General features: G+C 34.5%; 1 protein-coding gene across 1 annotated transcript in view; it reads right to left on the reverse strand.

Moving 5' to 3' along the window:
• Positions 1-19,957, reverse strand: part of KLHL1 (kelch like family member 1) — a 535,364-nt gene that overhangs the window by 136,984 nt on the left and 378,423 nt on the right. Inside the window, exon 6 of the mRNA XM_020992473.1 lies at positions 4,127-4,313. Within this exon, the coding sequence (XP_020848132.1) occupies positions 4,127-4,313 (187 nt within the window). The remainder of the gene's footprint in view (positions 1-4,126; positions 4,314-19,957) is intronic.

Here is a 19,957-nt window from a genome sequence, read left to right on the forward strand (position 1 = left end):
GCATAGAGTGACTAAAACAGAGGGCAAGTAGACAAAAGTCAGATAAATCCTTTTAAAGTAAGATTTTGACTGCCTATATGACTTTGGGTTAGGAAATTACTTGTAGGGGCAGCTAAGTGACTCAGTGGATACAGCACAATCCCTGAAGTCAGGAGGACCTGAGTTTGAATGTGGCCTCAGACCAAACACTTGACACTTACTATTTGTGTGACCTTGGGCAAGTCACTTAACCCCAAAAGCTTAAAAAAAAAAAAAGAAAAAAGAAAGAAAATTCCTTGTAAATCCAGTTTAAACCCCATTGAGGATCCTGTGCCCTTAAAAAGGCTTATTTCTGAAATTTTGCAAAATAAAATAAAACAAAACCTACAGAAGCAGTGTGTAGGCTTGGTCTCTGAAGTTCTGTTCACTATCAAGGCCCTCTTTGATCGGCATATAAATTAAATGAAGAAAGATCAAAAGCTAAGTTAAAAGAGCAAAATCATCACCCTTCCTCTCCAGACTCACTTCCTCGCCATTGTTATGTAAAACTGGGCGACAGTCTAGGGGGCAGCTAGGTAGAACAGTGGATAGAGTGCTGGCCCTGAAGTCAGGAGGACCTGAGTTCAAGTTCAGCCTCAGACCAAACACTTGACACTTAATAGCTGTGTGACCTTGGGCAAGTCACTTAACCTCAATTGACTAAAAAAACCAAACCAAAACAACAAACTTCCCCCCAAAAAAAACTGGGAACAACAATTCCTTAACTTTTATACTGTACTCTGAATAACTCAAACCATTTCTGTTTTTCTCTCTATATATGTAATACTTAGAACAAGGAAGTCATCATAATTTTCTTGTGGTCTTCCTTGATCAGATTATACCTACCATTATAGTCAACTCTGGGTATCAATGTTTAGCAGAGGGGCTCCCAGAGAAGTGGAACAGACTTACAGGATTCAAAATCATGTCGCGTGGATTTAAAAATGGAGATATTTAACTTGGTAATGTTCATAAAATAAAACTTATTGGATTCAAATACAATTTGTATTTATGCGCTTGTTACCTGTGACCTAATCTAATTTGTGTTGTGCCATATATGTACATAGGTAAATGCATACATGCATGTGTGTATCTTTCTATAGCTATTAAATTGAAACCTTTTTCCATCAAACTCATCTAATCTGTATTTGTTCATACATTTTGATTATTTTATTTAAATTCATATAAGTCAGTATTATACAATAGAAATGCCACCTACAAATCATTATACTCTCTAGAAACCCTTGGTTATAATGCACTTAGGGCCTTCTGAAGAGTGAACCCTGAGAATCTTTTATTCCCTTTGTCTATTAACATATTAGGCAGTGAGTTTACATTGCCTGTTACGTTTGAAGGCAGCAAAATTCTAATTTTGAATAATGGAAGCATTGGCCAGGAGGGGAAAAAAAAAAGGAATGGAAAACATGCCAGCAGCAAGTACTGATGGAATGAGGAGGTTTATCAAATAGAGGTAATGAATGAAGAGTGAAGGCTCAGTACAATGGGGACTCTGCTTTGGAAAATGGGTGGGGTAAGAGAATATTAGAGAATTACATCTGAGTTCTCTTCACCTCTAAACATCAATGCAGCAATGTGATATAATGGAAAGGCACCTGAGCCTAAAGTGAAAAAAAGACTGTTTCAAATTCTGGCTCTACTAGCCAGACAACCATAAGTCACTAATCACTCTAAAATTCATGTTCTTCATGTAAATGGAAGAAAAAGAATAATACTTATAGTACCTACCTCATTGGACCATTTTAGAAGTAAATGAAGTAATGAATATGTGTATGAGTATGTGTGTACATAAACACATACATACATACACACATTATACATATATATATGTAAATATAAAAATTTTACTGACCTTAAATAATATTTAAAAATAGCTATTATGATTTTATGTGAGATTGGCACCCCACTAATGTAGATAAGTCAGTACTCAGATTTATTTATGCATTTTGTTCAAAAGACGATTATGCATAAAGAGCAACTCCATACAACCCCCTGGACTGGAGCAGAAAGCATATCAAGGGCACTAGCAGTTGATACAGCTGAAAAATAGATTAAAGCTAGAGACCAATGAAATTTAAATACCATGTGAAATAGCTCAGACTTTATTCCATAAGCAATAAAGTACAATCAAAGGTTTTTGAAGATAAGATTAATGCAATCCAAGGCAAATTTTGGGAGGATTACCATGGCAATATTTTATACTGGGAGAAGGCTGGAGGTACAAAGCCCAATTAAGTTGGGTAATCTGTGTTCTGACAGTAAGAATGAAAAGAAAAGGGGCAAATCCAAGAGATACATCACAGCTAAAATCAGCACAACTGATTGGATATCAAAGGGAAGGAAGAGAGATGTGAATGACTTAAAAATAGTGACTGGGAAAATGTGAATACCTTTAACAGAGACAAGGAATATAGGAAAAGAAGCAGTTTGAGAAGTTTGGTATTGGAAATGTTATTTGAGAGACCAATGGAACATATAGACAAAAGTTTCCAGGAGGTATTTAGAAATGAAGGTCTGTAGTTCAGGAGAAGATTTGGGGCTGGTTATAGGGATTTGGGGTACAATAGCATATAAATAGCTTTTCTTCTTTTTCTTTTAAATATTGTGTTTTTTTTGTTGCTGTTCATTTCTAAATCAAATTAAAAGCAGTTAAGAAAAAATATAAAAAATTTATCCTTGGGAATTCCTCAATAATTATACTAAGGAAAGAAAAATAACTAGAGCAGAGAACAGTCATTTTTTAAAGATATAAAAGTGGAAGAGAATGATAAGGGAGGACTAAAAAGAAAGGAGGCAGTATTCTTTGGGGAATAGTTATATGTAGGGGCTAAAGGAGGATGAAGAGACAGCACAAAAAAAAAGACATAGAAGGAGCAGTCAGAAAGGACAAAAGAGAATCAGGTTAATAGAATGTTGGGAAAGCCAAAAGAGAACAGTTTCAAGAATAAGGGCACACTCAACAGTAAAATGGTAAAGAGAGGTAAAAGAGAATGAGAACTTTTGGGAAAGAGATAATTACAATTGAACATTACAATGCCATTAGAAACTTGTGACAGGGAAGTTTCGGTTGAGAAGAAACCAAATCACCAGGGTGTAAGTAGAAGGTGATGAAGTAGAAATAATAAGTAGATGCTTCTTTAATTGAAAGCAAGACATAGAAGATACAGAGATAAATTTCAATTTTGAATTTGAAATTTGAACCTTGAATTCAGAAAGACCTAGATTTAAGTTTTATCTTTGACACATACTTTCTGACACACTAGGTAAGTCACTTAACCTTTAAGCATAACAGGCTTTAAATTGCAGAGATGCTGACCTGCTTTAATAGATGACACTTCCTCATCTGGAAAAGCCTCTTATCAAAGGATGATTATTTATCTCAATCCTCGTTGCAAAAAGTTTGACAATGAAAGTATAGATATGGGAAAACCTAAGCACATTTGAAGATAAAGCAGGTGTCAAGGGAGATAAAAGACATTTCTTACTATGTAGCATATCCTTCTATTACATCTTGGGAGTGGAGGTGGGGAAGGAAGGTCTTGTAATAATTGGTCAGCAGTTTGGTGAAATTGCTTTTTCATAGTTTTAATATTTTCAAAGGTGGGACTACCTCACCTGTTGAATTTCAATAGATTGCAGTGTTTCTATCATCTTAGATTTAGCCTAAGCTTTAGCAATGTTATAAATAGCATTCACAAAAATCAACCTACACAAGCATATGTGTGTTTTCTCCTTTTTTATTACAAATGCTGTGTTTCATATTCTTTCCTCAATTAAATTAAAATAAGATATTTTTAAAAGGCTATAAACAACACAAATTTATAATAATTTCTTATTTATTGGTAAAATGGGTAGGAGTGTGTGTGTGTGTGTGTGTGTGTGTGTGTGTGTGTGTATGAAAATAGCAGGAAAGGATGAAGAGGAAGAAGGAAAGTGTAGTTTCTGCAAAAATTTTTACCCCCAAACAATGAGGAAATATTTCTGGGATATTGTATTTATAGTTGGTTGAGATTTTAGAAATTATCACATTGCAAATAACTTCTTAAAAGGACACAAAATATGACCAATTTGGAGCCTTGGAATTGTATACCTTTGTTGTTGTCCATTCCTCCTACAGCATACAGGGTTCCAACAGTAGATTTCCTTGGTTTAGTCCTTGGACTTTGCATTAAAGTTCTTCTTTCAGGCAACAGATGGTACTTCATGGCTTCCAAAATCAGTTTTTGACATTCTAGGTCATCTTTAAATAAAGCATGGTTTTCAAGGTCAGCCAAAATCTGTGAATAATGAATCAGATTTTTTAAATTAATAATGATTTTTGAAGTTAAAAAAAATCAATAATGCAAAGAGTAACAAGGAGATTCCATACCATGCAGTATTGTAATTAAAAACCTGAGTAAATTACACATTTTTCACCAATAAGAAGAGTAGTAACTTTATATATCCATACTTCCTTTAACCATAGATTCACAGATGTTAAAGGGAATTTCAGAAGTCACTTGGGCCGCCCCTCTATTAGTGTTAAGAATAAAAAAAGGATTGTTTATGCTATCCTTTAATAGTATCCAGGTAGGTAAATTAATCAATATTCCTAAGTAATTCACATCCACCAGGACATATTTATTATGTCTCATCTAAGTCTATGCTGGTACCATTCAGAACACGTTTTCTATCCTTAGTGAAAATGTCACTCTCATCATTACAATTCTTTTTTTTTTCATCATTACGATTCTTGATATAATTGAAGATTTTTTCCCCCATTTTTTATGAGGCAATTGGGGTTAAGTGACTTGCCTTGAGTAACACCGGTAGTGAATGTTATGTGTCTGAGCAGATTTGAACTCAGGGACTCCTGACTCTAGGGCTGGTGCTCTTTCCACTGCACCACCTAGCTGTTCCTTGAAGATTCTAAATAAGTCACTTCATAGCCTCCTCAGCTTAGAGACAGAAAGATCTTTGTTAAAATCCAGTCTTTAATTTTCACTATGTAACTATGAAGAAATCATTTAACTTCTCAAAGATCTGGTTTACCTAACTTTAAAAGGGAGACACTAATACCTATGTTTTCTATCTCATAGGGCAGTTTTGACATTCAAATGACATAATGTTTGTAAAATTCTTTGCAAATTTTAAAGTATTATATGGTAGTCATAATTACTTTAGACAAGGTTGAAACATTCAATTGTCAATAGACACCTGGGAAGACCATTCAGATCGCAACTGTTTATTGAATTGGTCTATTATAGCCCATCTTCATAGTGACATTCATCTTTTTCATATTTGTTCCTTTTCCCACCGTATTATATTAGACCAGGGAGTTCTTAAGCTGGGGTCTATAATTTTATATATATGCATATATATATATATATATATATATATATATATATATATATATATATATATATGCATTTCAATATGATTAGTTCCTTTGAAATCTTATGCATTTTATTTTATGCATTTAAAAACAGTATTTTAAGGGTTCTACAAGATTAATCGGAATGCTAAGGGAGGTTCATGACACAATTAGATGCTCATCAACTCATGCATGTATTATCAAACAATAAATATTTAGAGAGGCACTACAGAATTGTGGATACAATTGGCCTCAAAGGTAGGAAGACCTGAATCCAAGACCTAGCTCTGACACATACTGACTGTGCAATCATGAACAAGTTACTTGACCTGTCAACTTTCTAAGACTACAGGTTGCAGAGAAGGTGCCAATCTGCATCAATAGAGGAGTTTCTTCACCTAGGAGTTCCCTATAGCAATGAAATCAAAGATTCAGTACCTACTCCACAACAAATGTTTGCTGACTTCATAGAATCACTCAGTTGGAAAGGATACAAGAGGCCAAGGTGTCTGTGCATCTAGTGATGAAAAGAGTTTGAGGCTACTTTCAGTCTCCCTATTGGTCTGAGGCCAGGAACTGCAATGAGGAAGTAAATTAATCTTTCCTATCTTCCCACACTGCCTATTTAAAGCATCCATGTGTCTAAGGGAGGTCATTTCAAACCAGTGAAATGCAGAGGAATCACTATTGTGTCTTTGTGTAGCACAAGAGGGAAGTGGTACAATCTGTGCTGAGGTTTCATCTTTTGGGACTTCTGGCCAAAGGCTAAAGAGTCTTATCATCTAATAACTCTCTATAGACATCTGAGCTAAAGATACAGGCAAAACAGGAGCTCTGGGGAAAAAAAAATACATGGCAATAGTGCATATATTAATACAATGTGCTAGGGGAGGTTGTAAGATAAAAATGTAGAGGCTCTACGGAATAGTAGAAAAAAGTATAGAAACTGGAATTCGACCTTAGTTTGAGTAGTGGCTTTAAAACTTACTACCTGTGTAAATTGGGAGAAATGATTTAACCTTTACAATCCTTTGGTTCCTAAACTATAAAATAGGAACATTCTTTTTATTAGCTAGTATGTTTATTGTTGGGAAATCATTCTGTAAAGCATAAAGCACTATAAGTACACAAGCTATGTGATATAGAGGCATCATGGTATTTCGGATGCAGTTGGCCTCAAAGCCAGTTAAGACCTGAGTCTAAGACCTACATCTGACAAGTAACTAGACCTGTAGGTTCTCTATTCAAATTAGAAAGTTATTATAATTATTATTATATGTCATAGTCTCCCTTCCTTGGACCTTACAACCTAATTGGGAAGATGAGCATATGTGAATACGAATATAAGCATATATGAAACTAAATAATAATTAATGTTGGGATATTGACAAGTTCAGGGTACAAATCAGTGTGGACTAGAGTAGTCACAAAAAAGATTTCATGGGGGAACTTGAGATATGGGTTGAGATATGAATAGTGGATTGGGTTTGATTAGGAATAAGGGAAGAAGGGCATTTTTAATGGGGAAGGGAACAGAAAAGCATAAAGAGAAACATGTAGATAGGAATATATACATTGGATATTGAGGAGATCAGCTTGGCTAGAGCAGAATGTTTGCATTTTGAAAAGTAGTAAGCAAGATGGCCAGAAAGGTAAGGTGGGATTAGATACTTGTGGGCTTTAAGTGCCAGAGAAGTTTGATTATGTATGTTAGTCATGATTAATGCTTGAATAGGAGAAATTGGTGTGAGAATACAATGACTGTTGGATTTGAATGAAGAGAAGAAAGTAGAAGAAAGAGGAGGGAAAGGTGGAAGGTAAAGGAAGGAAAGAAGGAAGAAGGAAGGAAAGAAAAAAGGAAAGAAGGAAGGAAGTATTTATGAAATGCCTACTTTGTTCTAGGCACCTAATACTATTCCATTTGGTCCTCACAACAATGCTGAAGGTATTTGCTACCATTACCCCCATTTTACAGTTGAGGAAACTGAGGCAGATGATGGTTAAATGATTTGCCCATGGTAACAAATCTAGCAAGTGTCTAAGTATCTGCACTCAGGAGACAAAAAGAGAAGCAGAAAAAAAAGGAAGCAATAGAAATAAATGAAGGGAAAAGACAGAGAAAGAGACAGATAGTTGGGAAAAATATTAAAAGATAGGGAAGAATATAAGGACACACAAATTAGAAGTGACCAAGAAAATGGGAGTGGTGTACGTAGAGTGGAAGAGAAGAAAGAGAAAAAGAGAAGCAAAAAACTTTTTTTATTAACTTATATTGTGAACTTTAGTGTATCTTGCAGTTATCATTTCACCGTAAAAACTAATAATTTGTTATTTTTACCTCTTCATAGTATTTCAACTGCTCTATACTTTAAACCCTAAAGACTTACTAAGCAAGATAGCACTTGGGAATGGAGATATTCTGTACTTTGCAGCTCCTATGCCTACAGAGATACCATCCCTCGTATTCCGTAAAATAATTCTAAGGGTCAACTGTAGACTTCAGGGGAGAGGTTCTTCAAGATAGTAACAGATAAAACCCTCAAAAGCCTTTGAATGCAAAACGACATGATGAAAGTTTTTCTATTAGGAAGATTGATCTGATAGTGATTTATAAAATGAATTACGAAGGGGATGGGAAGGAAATGAGAGCAATTAGGAAACTAATAAAATAAATCTAGAATTTCTTTCTTGGAAACATCTGTAGGAAGGAATTCCTGTGAAGATATAGAGAGAAAGTTGGAAGACATTAGTATCCTTTTATTTCTTTCCCTTGACACTGCCAAGACAAAAGTCAAAAAGAAGTAAAACTATTAGAAATGTTCAAAATAATTTAAAAAAATTAAGTATACTGAAGTACCAACCCAGAAGAAAAATATTTCTATAATTCAAATTTCATAGATGTGAGCAATCCCTCCATCAGTTCAGATTAAGATTCATCTATGTCTTCTTATCTTTTGTGATTCTTTCCCATGTTCTCCCATTGGTTCTCTAAAAAAGATATATCCAACACCCTACAGGCTTTCCTTTAACATTTTGTGGGGAGGAAGACCTCTTTCTTGAATGATTCTGGATCCACTGATAGATTTCAAATTAAAAGGACAAATAAATATTTACAAGTCTGCGATGTTAGCAATATGTGTAATATCTTCACTAATACAGATCATAGTTCTTTTACATCTCATTTTATGTTTTTAGAGAGTTTCTTTGTCCAAAAACCTGATCACCCTGTGACCAGCCTGGTCATGTTCCCTTCTGAGTGAGGCTAGTTTGTTCCTTGAATGACAAGAAGTATTATACCCCTACTTGGGCTGTAATTGAAGCATTTTTTTTAGCTTAGTAGGAGTTGTCATAATTTTTGTTCTGTATGCACATCTTTCAAGAGCATAGGAATCACTTTATAATGAGGCATCATTATAAAATTTCTGAGGCAAGAATTAAAAGAAGCTTAGTCAAAAACACCAGCTCAAAATATGTAGAAAGTAAAAAAAAAAAGAATAAAAGCTAGAATGTTCTTTTAATAAAGTTCATACTATTTATACACAAATGATTAAAAGAAAAAAAGTAAAAAGTTAAAAAAGGAAAAAAATATTCTGAGTTAAAATGAAGAAAGAAGTGAGTTTGATAAAAACAATCTGGAGATGGTGATGAAATTAAATAGCTTGATGATATCTATGGAAAATGACAATAACTGATTTTGTAAAAAGTGGAATATTTTACTTAAGGATAGAATTGACATGAGGAATAGAGGCAGCAGAAAAACAAACAAATAAAGTTACTTAACTAAAAAAAAGTTTGGAGGCAATAAAAATAAAAGTAACATTTCTATGGTACAAAATGAGGAGAAATAATTTAAGAATTATTACGTCCTAAAAGCTGTGAGATCAACATTTCAGGAAGCCGAACAAGAAATTTTCCTCAAAATATTGAAAATGAATTTATTGAAACAGAATCTATTGTACATCAGTGGTAGTGAACCCAAAATTCAATTTGTCCAAATATATGTTTATGGAATTTCAAGTCATAAGCCAAGTCTCAAGCAGCAAATAATATAAAAGATGTAAATATTTCTCCCTCAACTCCAACATTTTGAATTGACCAATTTCTTTTCTTAATGAAACACAATTAAATAGAATGTAATATATTAACAGGTGAAATAAGATTTAATTCTAAAATCAATTTCCCACCAAAGCTAAATATTCTTTAAAAAGAAAAAGCCATTCATTAAGAAAATTGAACTTGAGAAACTTAAAGAAGGAAAGTCCAAATTTAAAACAGTTTATGAGATTTTAAGGAATTGATGTTTCACCAATGTGATTAACTATCTCAGGGAAAATATCATGGAGGGATTTAAAAAACCTTAGTAGTAGGAAATGGACAGCCAGGTGGTTCGGTGGACAGAGTACTGGGCTTGGAATCAGTAAGAGTCTTCTTCATGAATTCCAATCTGGTGTCAGACACTTACTAGCTGAATGACCCTGGGTAAGTCATTTAACCTTGTTTGACTCAGTTCCTCATTTGTAAAATGATCTGGAGAAGGAAATGGGCAAGCCACTCCAATATCTTTATCAAGAAATCCTCCAAAGGGGGTCACAGAGACTTGGACATGACTGAACAACAAAAGTAATAGTTCATTGCTTAACTCCTGAAAGATATAGCTAAGAGAAGGAAAAAAAAAAAGGAGGGAAGAGAGGAAAAGGCTGTATTTGAAGAGGTAAAAAGAGAGGGAGGGTCATGAATAGAAGTCATTTGAAGAGATAATTTATGAAGCTGATATTTAAAATCTGGAACTTTATTTAGTGGTTTATGTGTATTAAAGGTGGGAAATTATTAGTATTAATAATAATAAAGATTTCATATCCTTATTTAAAATGAATAATTTCCCCCTCAAAATTAGATGAGTTAAACTTAAACATTATTTCTGTTGAATTCCCTGATAGTAAAGAAAAATGTATTGAATATTTTAAAAATAAAATTAATAAGCTTGTTGCTAAAAAAAAAATGTATGGAATATTCTTAGATACACATAGACTCAAGATGGTAGGATGAACTAAAATTGACCATGCTTCAGGAAACTCCAGAAAATACAGAGTTGCATAAAAATATGTGTGTGTGTGTGTGTGTATCTTTTAAATTTTTAATTCAAATTAAAGTGCAAAAATATAAATTAAAAAATGAATTGCACTTTGCTTAAATGTACCATTAGCAAGAAGAAAATATCAACACTGAATTTCTCTCCACTAAATGACATAGAATTGCAATTTAGAATTTCTCCAGAGGAGAAAATGAGGCTGGTAACTTTGCACAGACTTCCCTCACTTAAATCCAATTCCCTTGCCTGTCATGGCATCACTTCCCTGATATCATAGTCCTCTTCATCAATGAAGGACAAATAACATAAAAGGAAAAGTTAATTGTGTTGCAACAAAAAAGATTTAAAAAAATGGTGGGAGATTCTAGTTATGTAATGCAACAAATAAACAAACAAATAAATAAAGCAATAAATGATAAACAAGAAAGAAGTTACACACTTTAATCCATTTCTGCAGAAATTTGCTTTGATAGATAAATGGAGAGGCTTGAATTAAAAAGGTTGGGAATATGTTTTTATTTTCCAAATATGTTTGGAACTTACACTAATAAAATGAAAGATATTTAGAATACAACAAAATTATGGGTGTATTTGAAAATGAAAACTATTTACAGATGAAGATGCAATAAAACCAATAATCAGCAATAAAAATATAAAGAAAAGATTTAGGATAATGGAGACCCTGAACATTACTATTTTGAATGCCTGAGTTAATGAATAGATTGTAGAGATGACGATAAATTAAATAAAGCAAACATATAGATAGAATATATAACTCATGAAATGGAAGCAACATAGTTTTCAGATGAAAATTACTATTTTTGAACACATTATTAAGAGTAGAAAAGAAAAAAAGAACTTACATAGAAAAAATGAATATATTAATATACAAAAAGTAATCACAAAACAAAATCCTCAAACCCCCCAAATCAATAAAACAAAATGAACTCCACCAACATTGCTTTTTTGAAAACACCAATTAAATTGATATCATCATCGTTAGGATAGTGCTAGAGTCTGTATCTGTCATCTCACTGGTAAATGGAATTCTCACTTGAGGAAATGCCCTTCACTAATGCAGGTTGTCCTCTTCTCTGCAACTTAATTTCTTGTAAAATTCCCTAAAACATTGATTGAGTGACTGTCCCAGTGACACACAGCCACTACGTATCAAAAGATAGGATTTGAACTCAGGCATTCCTGGCTTTGAGGACAGGCCTCTACCTACTATGCCATGCCATTTAATCAAAAAGAGGAGAGGAAGGATAACTAATACATATATAAAATCTTTTTTGAGGTTTTAAAGCCTTCATCCTTTTCTATTTTCCTTTTAAATTTTAGTTCCCTTCTTGCAGTCTGATCAAGTAACCCCAGCCTCCTTCCTATCCCTCACACATAGCACTTAACGTCCAGAGTCCAGGTTGTTTCTCTGGCTTTTCCCTATGTTGAGCTCCCCCAAGGGAACCTTCTCTTTGTTCAGCTTCCCCCCATGGCTTCCCTCAAGACTTCACTGAAAAAAACAAAACAAAACCAACACACACACACATACACACACACACACAAGACTCCCATTTTCTACCCAGAAGACTTTTCTGACTCATCTCCAATGTCCCCCTCCCCCATTGCTAGTGGCGTCCTCTGAGATTGCTTCTAAACTACAATTTATATATCTGGTATGTACATATTCGTGTACATGTTGAATCCCCCATGAGAATGTGAGTTCCTTCAGGACAGTGGTTGAGTTTTTGCCCAGCATTTCAGCACAGTACTTGGCACTTAATAACTGCTTGTTGTTAATGATGATGAATACCAGAATTAGAGATTGAAAAAGGTTGCATCAAATGGAGAAATATCATGCATATTTTATTTTATTTTGTGTTGTTAGTAAACCTATGATTTGCTTAGTGTAGTAATGTTATGTCAATACACAAGTTATCTGAAATTTATAGTCTTAGTGGCTGTTCAGTTGTGTCTGACTCTTCATGACCCCATTTTTTTTTTTACAAAGACTCTTGAGTAGCTTGCCATTTCCTTCTCCAGCTCATTTTACAGATGAGGAAACTGGGTTAAGTGACTTGCCCAGGGTCATGGAGCTAGTAAGTGTCTGAAGCCAGATTTGAAGTCTTCCTGACTTCAGGGTGAGCATTCTGTCGGTGGGGCCAACTAGCTGACTGATTGTTTTAGAGTGGTATCCAAAACAGTGAGAGGTAAGTGACTTGGACAGTTATCAGCCAAACTCTCAGGTCACATAGGATTTGAACCTATGGCTTCTTTATTACAAAGCTTGAACTCAATCCTCTATGTTAAGCTGCCTTTCATGCACTGGTGTATGTGGAAAAAAACTTGTAGTAGGAAAGACATGTATTAATAATTATTGCAGTGTAAAGAATCCAGATTCACCAACTAGAAAATACATAACCCAAACAAGCCAAGTCTCAGAATGTAAGGTTCAATAAGTCATTAACAAGATGCCATATTGAAAGGTACCAGGTAGGTTGAGAATTACATCCTCCAAAATGTTGAAATAACAAATGATCTTTGTACTAAACAAACTACTCTGCTTGGCATTCAAAGGTCTCCACAATCTGACTCCCAATTTACATATCCAGGCTATAAAAATATTACTCCCTTTCACATCCTCCATGGTCCTGTCCTCTTTATAGAGCTTTATATATCACATTCCATCTCCCATTTTTATATTATTCTCTATGCATGGAATGTTCACCCTTCTCACTTCTTCCTCTTAGAATCATGAATATCCTTCCAGAGCTACTTATTATATGAAACATGTCCTGATCATTCAGCTGCTTAGTGACTTCTACTCCAAAAGTTACCTTATTTCTAATTGGTTTTTATTTGACTGCTCTGAAGGCTATTTTCCCTTACCTTAAGGTCTGGTCAAATAAGCTAGGCTAGTTGGTCATGTTTGTTTTTTTTTTCTTTTGTTTTGTTTTGTTTTTCCTAAGAGGCATAGAAGCCGTCCCTGAAACATGACTGATTTTGGAAGCCCAAGGCTGTAGTTTATGCTGTTTCACAGTAGTCTATGGCATTTAAAGGAAGAGTCTTAACAGGCGACCCACCACCCTGAGAATAAACAAATCATTGAGGCCAGCCTGAATGAAGATGAGGTAGGCTTCCTTGTTAAGTACCCTTACTGTGTTATTGTTAAGTAAACTTATTTTTGTTAAGTTTTGATTTGTGTGGGACGAGTGAAAGTTTCTCATATGAAATGGAAGCTATGACCCAAAATTTAGTTAAGGCTTTCGCATTAGCTGGGCCTAAGTTTTGTTTTCCTGTAAATCATGTGATCGGGTCATACACCTGTTGCCCACCCCCTCTCTTGTTTTGTAACCACCACCCCCAGCCTTATCTTTGCCAAATAAGGCTATCTTCTAGCTCCCAAGCTTGTTTTGGGTAAAATGTATCTCTTAGTTTCTGGGTAGAATGTAAGGTCTCTCACCTCAAACAATGAGGATAAAGAGATCGAGGTAAACAAGTAGGTGGGGTGTTTCTTAGTGTTGTTTGTCCAGGGGTATATAACTGCTTGTTTGCTGCCTGTATCTGGCCTCCCTACTCCGGTCCTCCCTGCATAGGTGATGCCCAATTGCGTGAGACTTGCTAGAATAAAACTTCTGTTTCTACTGATAGAAACCTCTGAATTTTTATTTGGGTAGGTGGTCTCTATCTCACTCAGATTTGTTTACAAATATTTCATTTTGCTCCAATTCTAAGCCTAAACCACCATACTAATGTGATGTAGACCTGGCCTACAATCCCTATATATGTGAATGTTGTTTACCCATTGAAAGGTATACTTTTTTTCGAGGGAAAAATTTGTTTTGCTTTTGTCTTTTAATCACTAGTGCCTAGCAGAATGCCTAGCACAAAGCAGGTGCTGAATAAATATTGCTTGGTATGTTTTTCACAAAAAGGAAAAGATGGCATCCTACTTAATTTTGTATTTTCTATGAGATAAACATGATTCTGATCTTCAAATCTGGCACAGATAGGTCGGGGAAGAAATACTATAAGCTAATAGAATTAATTAGAGCACCTGGCCTGGAGTCAGGAAGGCCTGAATTCAAATCCAACCTTAACCACTTACTAGCTGTGTAACTCTGGACAAGCCACTGAACTTTTGTTTGTCTCAGTTTTTTTATTAGTAAAATTCAGATAATAATTGCACCTACCTCCCAGGGTTTTTGTGATGAATGATAGGATAATAACTGTAAATTGCTTAGCACAGTGTCTGACACATAGCAGACACTAAATGTTAGCTATTAGTATTATTATCTAGTCTAAACTGTATAGGTATTATATGAATTAAACTATACCATAGTTATTATTAACTGAAGTACTGAGTAATATTGAATACCAATATGTAGCAAAATGATAATTATGAGTCTCAGATTTATGCTAGGAATAAAAGAACAGCATAACAGAAAATATTTGATAAATAATATTTTTATAAAAGATAGGCAGTATTGCATTGTGAATAGAGAGATAGAAAGAAATAAGAAGGCTTGGGTTCAAGTCCTACCTTTATCACATAATGGCTGAGTGTCACTGCTTAAGTAACTAAACCTATCAGTGACTCAGGTGACTCTAGATCTAAGAATGTAAGTTGCAGAGCAGGTGACAATCTGCATTGGTAAAGAAAGTTTCCTTTCTGGGATTTCTCCTTACTAATGAAATGTTGCCTTTCCTCCTCTCCCCCCTTAAAAGAATAAAAGCCATGAAAATCATATGGTTATATTAGTAGAAACAGAAAATATTTATTAAAATTTGTATTAAAACATTAAGAACCATAGAACTATATGGAATTTTCTATTTTACTATTTAAGTATTTACTCAAAACCAAGAGCCAGCTTTATATGATTTGGAAAAAAATGAGTGACTGTCCCACTCAAAATAGGGATGAAAGATTTCTAGTTATCATGCTAACCCACTGGAAGTCTTGTTTTGAGGTGGTCCTTTTTTTGAATGGTGAGTGACTAAGAGAAAATTCATGTAGTCTACTATAATGGAGCAGCCTCATGACCTGTCATGTAACTTTTTATGACTTAATCTGGAAATCATAACAAAATAAACAGTAGTTTCTTCTTTTAGCCATGCAAATAAATTGCTCTATGGCTTCCCTTACCATTTCTATAACACCACAGAACAAAACTCCCCTGGCCAGTCACCGTTTTCCCATATATGTTGTCTCCCCCATTAGACTATAAGTAGTAGACTGTGAGTAGGACGTTTTTGTACTTCTATAGTTAGCATTTAGCACTTTGCTTAGCACAGTTTTGGTCATTTTTCATTCTTCCATTTATAAAGCAGTGTTGTCTACTCTTTTGTAGAGTGTGCTTAACTGAACAAGTAGGATAAGAATTTTCACAGAGAAGTGTTGTCAAGCTAACAAATATCAAGGATTAGTCTTACTGCCCAAAGATTTTTAAAAAAGGGGTTGAAGTTTTCGAATTTGGTGCTGAGAAAATGCATTCATAGGAGGTTAGAAGAAACAGTGATGCTTTGAAGAAGGACTCATTGTTAACAGAGTCCATTGATTGTTGATATCTGTTAGGTAAAACTAATTTTACCTGCTGAAGAAGTCAAAGGTAGCTGTTTACTATTATCTAACAAAGGAAAGAAAGAAGAGATTTTCTTGGTTAACTACAGGCAATGGAATTTTAAGATCCATCAAGATACAGGTTCAAAGCCAGCCAGTAAGATGAAAGGAATGAGCATGTTTAATGAGATTCAAATGAGCTTTCCTTTAAAAAAAAAATCTTTAACCTTGTTCAGATGAATGATGTTTCCTAGTAAGAGAACATGATTCCCTTAGGTTTTGTGTTTATGCCAGAAAAAGCCATGCAATCAGACAAGAGTAGGATGCATTATCTTAATGTTGCTACTTGCCACCAAAAGCCTTTCTGTTAAGTCAAGAGGATGAGATTTAGTCTTGGTTGTAGGCAGGTTCAATTATTCCTTGTGATGGGAGGGTTGCTATATCATTTTAGTTGGGGAAATGAAATATTATCTAGCTAATCTAATGTACTACTTACACACTAAAAATTAAGAAAGAAAAAATAAAGACAGACATGAAATTCAACTCTCATAGTCTGGATAAGAGCTAAAGATAAAAAATGCAAAAATCAATGATTATCTGCAGGAAGCATATTAGAATTTAAATCAGTTTTTTAATCCGTGTGACTTTAAATCTTGAGGGAAAAATTTTTTCTACTCCTCTTGTATATATTTGTTATAGAGTCTGTTGGTAAGGCCTTTCATATACATCATTTTATCTCAGGATCCAATCATTTTAATAGAAAATATAGAAAATGGCCATGTTCTTTCAAGCACAGACATTTGAGTTATTAAATTTGGAAACATTTACACTCTCTTTTTACTCCAATAAAGCTATCCCTTTTAAAACAAAAATTAGAAATAGCATTTTAGACTTAAATGATCTTAAATTAAAATTCTTAAAAATATGCCTAAAAACTTCTATCAAAAACAACCCTTTTTTAAGCTGCATTGCAGGTTTTTTGGTTATTATTTATTTAATGCTTTACCAGAAATGAAATCTGGGAATGAAAACAAATGAAATGTATTATAACTTCATCTGAATTTCACGCTAATGTACTACATTTTAACTACTAGTCTGTCAACTCAAAGCAGAAGAATGAGGTTATACTTTTTTAAATGAAATAAATCTAAATTCATTTTAAATCAAAAGTAAAGCAAAACTATCATACTTTTTTTTTTCTGTGTACATTTAAAAAGTAGAGCCAACAATATTAATCTTTGGACATTTAAAAATAGATACCTCAATAGCTCTGGTCGGAGAATATCTACATTTTTTCTGAAAAATAAAAGATCACAGTATCTCCACATAGTATGCACTCAATAAACAGTTTTTGAATGAATGGGGGCACATCTCCATAGTTAGAGATCAAAATATATAACTAATATATTTTACAGTGCCTAGTTAATGTGAATCATTGTAGCTACACTCTGTAGTGTTTAATATATTCATCATTAGGAAATGCCATCACAAAATTTTCATTTGGCTTCTGTGTTATGCAGTTGTCTTTATTTTTCTAGCGTAAAGCATGGTTGAAGTTTAGGGCAAAGTGAATGCAGAGGTTTCAAAACCAGAATGACCTAGGTTCAAGTGCCACATCTGACACATATTAGCTGAGTGACTTTGGCAAGTGCTTCAGTCTCTCAGTCCTCTAGTCAATTTACCAAGATTATAAATTGTAGAAAACATTTACCAACAGAAGGCTAATCCATATGCTAAATGAAATTACAGATTTGGTCCCTGTCTCTATCCCTTGAACATAGTCAGCCCTGGTCTTCCATTTCCAGAATGGCATAAGAAACCAGGTGGTTCCCATTGTGCCCACCTACATAGACTTTATAGCCTACAGATGTCAGAGCACCATAGAGTACATTCTCTTAGAATTAGAATTAAGGATCTAAAGAAAAACTTTATGAAGAGGCTTTGGTTTTGTTTTATTTCATGTTTTTAGGGATAGGATGAATCTAACTGTATTTGGCAGTGGAGAAATAGTCGAAAGATAAAAAAGAGGCTAAAGATGAAAGATAGGAAGAGAGTGGCTCATTGGGCAAGTTCCTTGAGGAGACAGAAGATGGGGTAGAGTGTGGACCTGGTAAGTTTTAGAGTCGCCTCTTTCTCAGACTAAGAGACAAAAAATAGAGAAGATAAATAAAACTATAGAGGAGTTTTGAGGGCAACATTGTGTACTTCTTCCAAAAATATTGAGCAGCTTGAGTGTAAACCAGAGAAGGCTGATAGGAGGGGTGCTTTGGGGTTCGGTTCTAGCAGGAATGAGTGGCAGCAGGATAAGGGGTCTTAGGAGACATGAGGTAAGAACATTTAGAATTGAACTAGTCAGTTATGGAATTGAACCTGTGAAGATAAGAAAATGAGTTCATAAAATAGATGCTTGACTGGAAAACAAGGAAGGATTTGGGGACCAACTTTTTCAGTGAAGTAGATGGAGAGATGGAAAATTATGATCAGAAAGGAAGATTTCAGAAATCAAGATTGTGGATGCCACACAGATATGGGTGCCCCAGAGATCCTACGTATCCCTGTGGGTACATGATGTAGAGTGAAATTATAGTTATGGGAGTTATAAGGTTGGTAGATTGAAAGATTAAGATATTTAAGGGACATTAATGTGTTTATGGACCCTCCCAAAGAACACTGAGTTTGAAGCTGGAAGATATCAATTTGAATATCTGTACTGCTATGTGCTATCTGTAGGACACTGGGAAAGGTCCAGTTCTAAAACCTATAATCCTAGGATATCACTACATAGCCAGGAGACAAATCATCTATAGAATAGCAAATCATTTTATAATGAATTATATCCAAGCTTCTTAACTTAATAATCTGTTTGACATTACCAACATCATAATAAACTTCTCTCTTAGACAGTTTACAACTAATCCCTTCCTACCTTTCCAGTCTTCTTATCCACTACTCTCTTCCATTCATTCTGTGGTCTGGTCCACTTGCTGTTGCTCACATATCCATCTCTCATCTCTGGGCCTTTGGACTGGCTGTCCCATGTGTCTGGAGTGTGCTCCCTTGTTACCTCCTCTCTTAGAATCTCTAATTTCAAGACTGGGTTAAAACACCAACTTCTGCAGGAGGCCTTTTTCTGGTGTCCATAAATGCTAGTGTCTTCCCCTCTAAGGCAACCTTTCAACAACTTTGTACCCTGTTTATAAGTATATACTTCATGTATACCTTGTCTTCCCATTAGAATGAAAGCTTTTTTTATACCTAGACCTTATTATAATGCCTGGAACTGTATGTAAATGCTTGTTGGTGGACTATCTTTTATTATATACCCCAAATGAGACAAAATGTACTACTCACTTGCCTACAAATACATTTTTATGACATTTGTGTTTTTGTTCAGAATATACTCTCCACATGCCCTCCACTATTCTCCTTTCAGATTAAATGTCAGTTCTTTCATAAAACTTTTATAATCATAATTGATTTCACTCCCACTTCTGAACTTTGCACCTTTCTTGGGCACTTAGCTGTTCTACTTTAATTCTTTGTCTCTAGATACACAAGAAATAGCATACCACTTCCCTCTGAGATTGGAAGTTCCTTGAAGACAGCAACCAAGTCTTTTTTTTCACTCAGGCAAAACCTGGGAGATTGGTTGGGGAAGATTTTTTGCAAGGGGCTTTTAATAAATGTTCATTGCTTACTTTTGCCTTCGAATGCTTACTAAAAGAAAAAAAGAGTCAGGACAAACTGGAACCTAGAATAGGACATAAAGTTCTTCTATGTGCTCTGTCTTCAGGGTTCACAGACGTTAAAAATATCGCCACCTTTAAAAAGATGGTCACAACTAATTCCTTTAGCTTTACTTCAGAATCTTTAATCTTTTTTTTTTTTGCCATGACATAAGGTATAATAAAATCTATTCATA

The sequence above is a fragment of the Phascolarctos cinereus genome, unplaced genomic scaffold (genome assembly GCF_003287225.1).
Source record: "Phascolarctos cinereus isolate Bilbo 61053 unplaced genomic scaffold, phaCin_HiC Scaffold_7;HRSCAF=346, whole genome shotgun sequence".
NCBI lineage: Eukaryota > Metazoa > Chordata > Mammalia > Diprotodontia > Phascolarctidae > Phascolarctos > Phascolarctos cinereus.